At 43.3% G+C, this 7,186-nt stretch overlaps 2 protein-coding genes across 2 annotated transcripts in view; one reads left to right on the plus strand and one right to left on the minus strand.

Moving 5' to 3' along the window:
* Positions 1-1,166: 1,166 nt before the first annotated feature.
* LOC102200817 (uncharacterized) lies at positions 1,167-3,801 on the plus strand. The gene is made up of 7 exons (XM_005752031.1): positions 1,167-1,384; positions 1,574-1,681; positions 1,883-1,972; positions 2,072-2,155; positions 2,252-2,305; positions 2,427-2,569; positions 3,250-3,801. Exons 1-7 carry the CDS (start codon positions 1,261-1,263, stop codon positions 3,313-3,315), a joined length of 669 nt encoding a protein of 222 aa, XP_005752088.1. The 5' UTR covers positions 1,167-1,260; the 3' UTR covers positions 3,316-3,801.
* Positions 3,676-7,186, minus strand: part of col14a1b (collagen, type XIV, alpha 1b) — a 137,018-nt gene continuing 133,507 nt past the window's right edge. Inside the window, exons 34-37 of the mRNA XM_013915650.1 lie at positions 5,916-5,993; positions 5,166-5,252; positions 3,911-3,964; positions 3,676-3,795 (exon numbers count right to left, since the gene is read on the minus strand). Of these exons, the coding sequence (XP_013771104.1) occupies positions 3,676-3,795; positions 3,911-3,964; positions 5,166-5,252; positions 5,916-5,993 (339 nt within the window). The remainder of the gene's footprint in view (positions 3,796-3,910; positions 3,965-5,165; positions 5,253-5,915; positions 5,994-7,186) is intronic.

Raw genomic sequence — 7,186 nt, forward strand, 5'->3', positions numbered from 1 at the left:
CTACCAATTTCCATACAGTACAAAAGTTAGACTAAAAAACTCAAGACAGAGAGAAAACAATCAGATCGGACCTTTTAAGGAGAGGATGGAGGAGCACGTGTCCTGCTCCGTGGGGGGGGTTTCTGATACTTGGCCTTTAGGTCTCTGCTTAAGTTCTTCTGTTTCCATGGAAGCCTCGAGACCAGGAACTACTACTTTTATCCACGTGGTTCAGAATCTCTCTAAACTATTAGAAACAGCAAGACGGAGACTGATAAGTTTCTTAGCAGCATCTTTACTCGCTGCACAGCTCAACATAAAAAAGAGCACTTCCTGTGTGCAGCCATCGTGATACTTCACTGGCAACTCAGAAGCCAGGAAATCTTGCACTCGGATAAATGCAGGAAAACCAACCAGGTGGAATCAGCACATACTTATAACTGAATGTAAAAGTGTAAACATTCAGATATGTAAACATGTAAATATCAAAACATGTAACCACCAAATAACTAACTCCTTAACCCTCATAAACACCTCTTTGTGCACCAAATGACATCAATCTACTTCCACATTTGACATAATTAAAGAGACAGAGTGCTCTCTCGTATCTGGAGGGAAGAGTAACGATAGGAGCGAGCTAAGAGAAACAATGTTTCAATATTTCTGAAACATTGTTTCATTTATGAAAAAACAATACTTTTCATAAATGAAACAGTATTTTATAACTTCTCTCTCCTGAAAGATGCTTTGCATGACTGAAAAGCTGCTCGCACAGAATTTTCATAACAAAAGATTTTTACATACGACTGAAATGCAAGCGCGGTGTGGTGCTCGTGTTTTCACAGTGAGCGGGGGAAATCTGGATCTTTATCTGATAGACGTTCAACACAGATGTGCTTTGAGACTCTGGTGAACTCTGGTGAACAGACCTTCACTCGTTTTTATTCACCAAAATACCAAAAGTAACCATTTTAACAAAGTCAAAAAGAGTTTCATGACTCACAGCTGCATGTTTCTGTGACAAACACAACCTCTCTGTCATTAGTGTCCGAGTGGACACCTGCCTGAGGTCAGAGGATCGGAAGTGATACGTCAATGATTTCTTAGATCCTACACTTTAACTCACAGAGAGAGAGAGAGTGTGGCTGTAACAGCATTTATTAGAGTGTTTGTGTGTGCGGTTGTGTTTGTGGGTAGCTGTTACTTCCTTCATGCTCGTCTCTAAAAACAGCTGCGTGACAAAGACAGAAGCAGTCGGACGAGACTTTTACTTCGCCCAAGATGTCCACAGGAAACCAACATGTGAGATACAGCAGAGGAGTCCGAGCGGACGGTGGAGAGAAAAACAAAGCGGAGATCAGAGAGCTTGAAGCCCACGCCACCAGGACTGGGTCACAGAAAACCAGTAAGCATGAATAAGTACACTCATGGCCTGGCAGTAAACGCAAATAAAACATGGATGATGTCTTATTTTAAACATGAAATAAATAAATGTGTCATACAGCAAACATCTGTCCTCGTACTGAGAAGAGCAGCTCATTTAAAAGTCCGCGTGCTGAACGAAGTATAGTTACTGCGCTTTTCATCTCTACAGGTCGACGTGCTCGAAAGAAACATTCAGCGAAGAGAAGAGACGTTCGAGTCATCGCTGCAGTGCTGGGAACGTTTCTTCTGCTCACGCTGACTTCGACAGGACTCCGCTGTGAGGGCCGACACGTGCTGCGCCGTTTACGATCAGTGTTCAGCATCCAGCAAACTGTTCTGGGAACGATGAGAACATTACAGCAATGCTCTCATCGTTCCCAGAGAAGTGCTGAACTTTTTAATGATTTCAAACTGTTAATTTAAAAAAATAAACACACAAACGTTTGTTAAAGTTTCACATGAGCACGTTCCTCTGCAGATATCTCAGTGACCCTGCAGAGAGACGAGCTCAAAATAAAATTGGATGAACTAAATGAGGAAATGACCAGGATGAAGAGCCAATGCTCAGGTAAGAGAGGAAAATCAAACTCACAGCCAGTGACAGCAGAGTTCACAGGCTGAAGAACAATTATTTCATAACAAGTTTTCTTTGGTTCTCCGTGTCCAGACTTCGAGAATCCAAACATAACTGATGGTTGGCCTGATTTTGGATTTCCAGATGATCGACCCGAGCGAAACGCAACTGAGAGAGGTTACAAAGCTTTTTTTCCCTCAGTAACTGAAACAACAGTGTTCATCTGCAGTTTGAAGCAGTTACTGCGTTTCACATTTTATTTCCTTTTTTAAGGCTCTTTCACAAACATCACTGAAGTGAACAACACCTCAAACGCGACTGAGAAAGGTTTTACACTTTCCCTAAAATGTGGAACACACAGAACTCAGAATGTTCATTTAAAGCCATTTTAACTGAGCAAAGACACGTGACAGGAGTTTGGAGTAAGAGGGTGTCGGTATGTTTTCAGGGAACGGCTGTCCTCCAGGATGGGTGAAGGTCGGCTGCAGCTGTTATTATGAATACATCATAGTGTCCGCTTTGCAGAAGAGCCAAGAGGACTGTGAGAAGAAGGGAGGAAACCTGATCGTTGTGAACAGCATCGAAAAACAGGTGAGTGCGTTTGTCTGAAGCAGCGTGACTTTAATAAAAACTAATCAAGAAGTTTAAATCTGCAATATGAAAAAAAGTGCAGAAAACTGTCCTCTGACGTCTCTGCAGTCACCCAGATAAAATCATGTTGAGCCAGAAAGGAAGTGAGCTTAGCACAAGCAGCAGCTGGTTCTTAAGCAACGGAAGAAAACTCAGATATGTAGGTGTCTATAAACACGAACGATGATGCCTCTGACTTTGTAATGACAGAAAACTGAACACCTTTGCTTTTGAAAGAAAAGCTAAAAGTCTGCAAGACGTCACTGCAAGAGAGGAATCTGACAAAGCATCAGAGCAGGTCACAAAGCAGCGCTGTGATAGTGGAACACGAGGCATGAAACACTAACTGTGCAGAGGTGGGCGTGCCCGGAGCTCTGAGGCTGTTCGAGGAAACTGAATCGTCGTATCTAAACCACAATCAGGCACAGCAACAGTGAGCACGCCATCAAGCGTGGCTCAAAACAGCAAGAGCCCAACCAGGAAATGACCTTTAACATGTAGGCTGTGCAGCGGAGCGCAGAGGGAGGAGTTACATGAATATATTAATTATGCTCTGAAACTAACTCACTAATACATTTGTTGTCTTAACTGCATAAAACCTGAGTCGACACTTAGAAGCTTTCATATTTTTCTACACATAGAGAATACTGGAGGGCGAAACGCCTAAAGATGGCCTGCAGTGTGGCTTGGCGATTGCTCCGCCGTGACGGGAGGAGCTCATGAGAGCGGTCACATCAAGAACTCGTGTGTGTGTAAACCCGACAATTACTGCAAATATGGGAAGAAGCTATTTTTATTTTCCAATTTAATCGACTGATTGACCTCCCTGATGTTTATTTATCTGTGCGTTTGTTTCATATTATTATTGTATTTATTTATTGTTTCTGCAGACAGCTCTTTCTGGAAAAAATGATTTGATTGAACTCTGTTTAAATTAGGGATTTAATAATAACAATAATAACTTTTGAGAAAATATCTATAAAAGTGTTTTTGTAAATTTATGTATGCAGCTTTCTGCATCCTAATTCTTTCCAATCTATAAACTATTGCTGAAGTTATTAAACTGATCAGAAATGATTCTGCGTGTTTCTGAGTGTGAATAGTTGGGATGTGGGTGAGTTAAATCGGCTCTGTCTCTTTAAGACGAGGATGAACACCAGCATGATGGATGTGTTTACTCTGAGAAACTGAATAAAAACAAATGCGATTTCTTGATAACCTGTTGATATTATTCAGCAACGTGCTGAAGGCGGGCCCATCGGACACAGCCGTGGTTTCTGATAGGCTAAACCAACAACTCACCACAGGGCCTGGCTCTCCACGTTCTCCTCTGGCTCCTCTGATTCCTGGGCCTCCCTGTTAGATACACAAACAGCAGGAGGTGCTTAGAAACACACGATTACCAGGTTTGCTGCTGAGGTTTGAAGGTGAGGACAGATGACTTTATAACCCACAAAGCTGACAGATGAGTCATGGTGCAAGAAAAAAGGTTTAATCTGCCAGGAAGTGAAAGTAAAAAAAAAGGAATTCCACTAAAGAAATGTAAACGGAACATAAAACAGGATGTTGGTGTTTTGTCCTGTTATTGGACTTTTGGGCGCTTGACACCAGAAGCGAGAGCCCGCTCGGGGCTCGCCTCCCCGCCTCACCGGGGAAGTGAAAAAACGATAAGAGTAGTGGTATTTCACCAGACGAGGATCGCTCCACGGGTGACTCGGTGGGTTGCCATGGGTCGAGAGGGCTGCCGGCCTCTCCGGAGCTCGCCGCCACTCGCCGCGTCCGCGGAAAAAAACACCACGGCGCACGTGAGCCTCTCCCAGGAGCCACAAATGCTCTGCCCCACCCTCCACAAGGCGGAGGGGGTGCAAGACCATTTGAATATGACCTCAGATCAGACGAGACTTTTGTGACTCCATGAATGAATGTGCAGCACTGGCTTTTATGGAGGGCCAGGAGTGACAAACTGAATGAATTAAATGTTTCATTAAATAATTAAAATTGGAATTCATTTATTAAATAAATATTTCAATAATTAATTAAATGTCCAGTCATTTAATTTAAAACATGTAATACATTATTTATTTATTTAAATTTTTATTTAATTATTGACTTTTATATTTCATTGTTTATTGGCATTTTTAATGCATTCATTTTGTCAGTCCTGGCCCTCCATATTTTGTGTGTGTTTAGTATATGGATAATGACAGGTCGGCAAAAAAGTCTCACTGTCGCTCTCTGCTGGTGAGAAATGAAATTGCATACTCTTTAAATACCAGGTGGTATATTAGAGTCATGGTGCTTTTGGCAGTGGTACAAAAAGTTACTCGTTTGGTGATTGTTCTTCACCATATCAAAGAAACATGTAATGTGAGTAAAAAGTGAGGTGACAAAGTGCAGGAAAAATGATGTTTGTGTCATTGTTGTGATGCAGATGTGCGATCACGTTTGGTCTTTGTCCATGTTTCATTCAAGTAAGCAAGCAGACGATGAAATGCAATGCAGCAGAGGTGAGACTTGCCCAGTAACCAAAGTGTGTGTGTGTGTGTGTGTGTCTCACTGGTGGTCCAGCAGGGCCTGGGGGGCCTTTGCTGTCCTGGGTGCAGGTGCAGGCTTTAGGCAAGGCCGGGCAGTCTACCTCCTTCCTCTGGATGACCACAGCATGATGAGGATGACACAAAGAAAAAACAAAAGCAAATAAATAAATATAATAACAGAATAGAAAATAAAGAAAATGTAATGGCATGAATCGTGATTAAAAAAAACAAACCAAACAAGGTGGAAATATGACAAAGCGCTCCATCTCAGATGTGAATTTCAGATATTTTCAGACTACAGTCACTGTGGCACACAGCAGTCAGTGACTGTCAGGTTCAGTCATGCTGCTACTTCACTACGTTCTGCTTGGAAACCTTCGGCCCCAGCAGTAAAGACCTCAGCCTGCACGACTGTGCAGAACACGTTAGCCACAGACGCCTGAGAGCAGCTGCTTCCCGACACACTCTGGTGTTGGTTTGGTGTCATGAAAAGATCCAAATAAAACCAGGGAGGCAGTTTAAGTCTAAACGACTGCTTTCAATGGTTTTACAGTGAAAATGGAAGCAAACATGGCTCATTCTAACCCCGAATACTATCAAGAAAATTACTGTAATGGAAAAATCTCTCTCTCAGCCTCAAATACATTGAAACTGTCACCTTGGTGCAGGCAGTGCTAATAAACTGTGTGTAAATGAGCACTTAAGAGCTTCCAGGGCATCTCCTCCTGCTCTAAACAAGCAAACATCGAGACTGCTTCAGACTTTGACCTCACCAGACTGGGAAGTTCACAGCACTTGTCTCTGTTGGCCCACGAGGTGCTGCAGACGATATCAAAGTTCTGGAGCTGAAACTGCAGAGAAGGAGAGAAAGGAATGAAATCCACATCAGGTATGAACAACAGCCAATCAGCTGCCAGGTGTCTATGACAGAGAGAAACAGAGACACACCTACTAATAGGGTGGAAGGACCCTGGCCTGCCACAGAACCCACACAGGTCCACATAAAGCTGATTCCAACCCACAGACTTATCAATGTGAGGCGACAGTGACAGTAACCACTGCACCACAAACAGCTAACACGGGTCTGCAAGCAGCCAAACTCACACAGGGGCACAAATGATAAACACACGACTGAACAAAGACGCACTGAGAACTGCAGGTAGTTCAAAGCACGGCTGGATCACGACGTGGGTGAGGATCAATAAAAGCTAATTATGATCAGCTGATGGGACTCAGCAGGCAGCGGTATTTTTATTTTACCTGGCACATAAAAAGCTGCTGATGACTCACTGCAACTAATCACTAATAAATCACTCATTTTGGTGCTGAGCATGTGTGGCTTTTCACCATAATCCTGTATTACACACATAAAGAAAGGGAAGATCACCCCAGCTTTACACCTTCCTTTGAATCTTTTCAAATGCCTGTTCTCTGCTTGTCTAATTAAGTGTGGAGAACTTGGAGGTGTAAAATGAGAGCATTGGTCAGGGCCACCCTACGATTCACGGGCTTTAAAGCACAGCGGGAGTCTCTGCATCTCGTCTTGGATTGTGGGAAATAGTTAAAAAACCAGAGTCGAACACATTTAAACGCTCGTGGAGGCCAAAATCCATAAAACTGTTTGAACTTTGAGGCCAGAAAGTGTCCTTTTTTCTAATCTTCTAAGAACAGAAGTAATCTTGTGATGGTTGTTTGCTGCTACCTGCAAAAACCTGCCGATGCTTCATTCTGCAAACTTCATTGTAAACACGTACGATCCAAAACAGCAGCTGTGCCGATGCCATGAAGCTGAGTTTAATACGAGTGTAGAACTGAACCTGTCAATCAAAGTTGTTGGGCTCCGCCCTCCAAACTGCCAGAAGTCAGAGTGAGGTGAGCGAGCAGAGCTGCCTGCGAGAGCGGGAGTGTGTGGCAGCGCCTGGCGTCGTGTGTGCGAGGGCTTCTTTGTGCGTTTGGCTGCTGAATCATAGCGGGTCTGAATGCACGCACAAGGAGTTTTACATGAGTGAAAATGAAAAGCTGCGCCTTATCTCGCTGCCATTTT

Source organism: Pundamilia nyererei, unplaced genomic scaffold, assembly GCF_000239375.1.
Source record: "Pundamilia nyererei isolate P.nyererei 1_Seehausen unplaced genomic scaffold, PunNye1.0 scaffold00340, whole genome shotgun sequence".
Classification (NCBI taxonomy): Eukaryota; Metazoa; Chordata; class Actinopteri; order Cichliformes; family Cichlidae; genus Pundamilia; species Pundamilia nyererei.

Excerpts from the sequence above, each read along its gene's own strand:
- LOC102200817 (XM_005752031.1), top strand. The coding sequence starts at position 1,261 with ATGTCCACAGGAAACCAACATGTGAGATACAGCAGAGGAGTCCGAGCG. Across the intron at positions 2,156-2,251 it reads GCGAAACGCAACTGAGAGAG|GCTCTTTCACAAACATCACT; the intron begins GTTACAAAGCTT and ends TCCTTTTTTAAG. Across the intron at positions 2,570-3,249 it reads TGAACAGCATCGAAAAACAG|AGAATACTGGAGGGCGAAAC; the intron begins GTGAGTGCGTTT and ends TTCTACACATAG.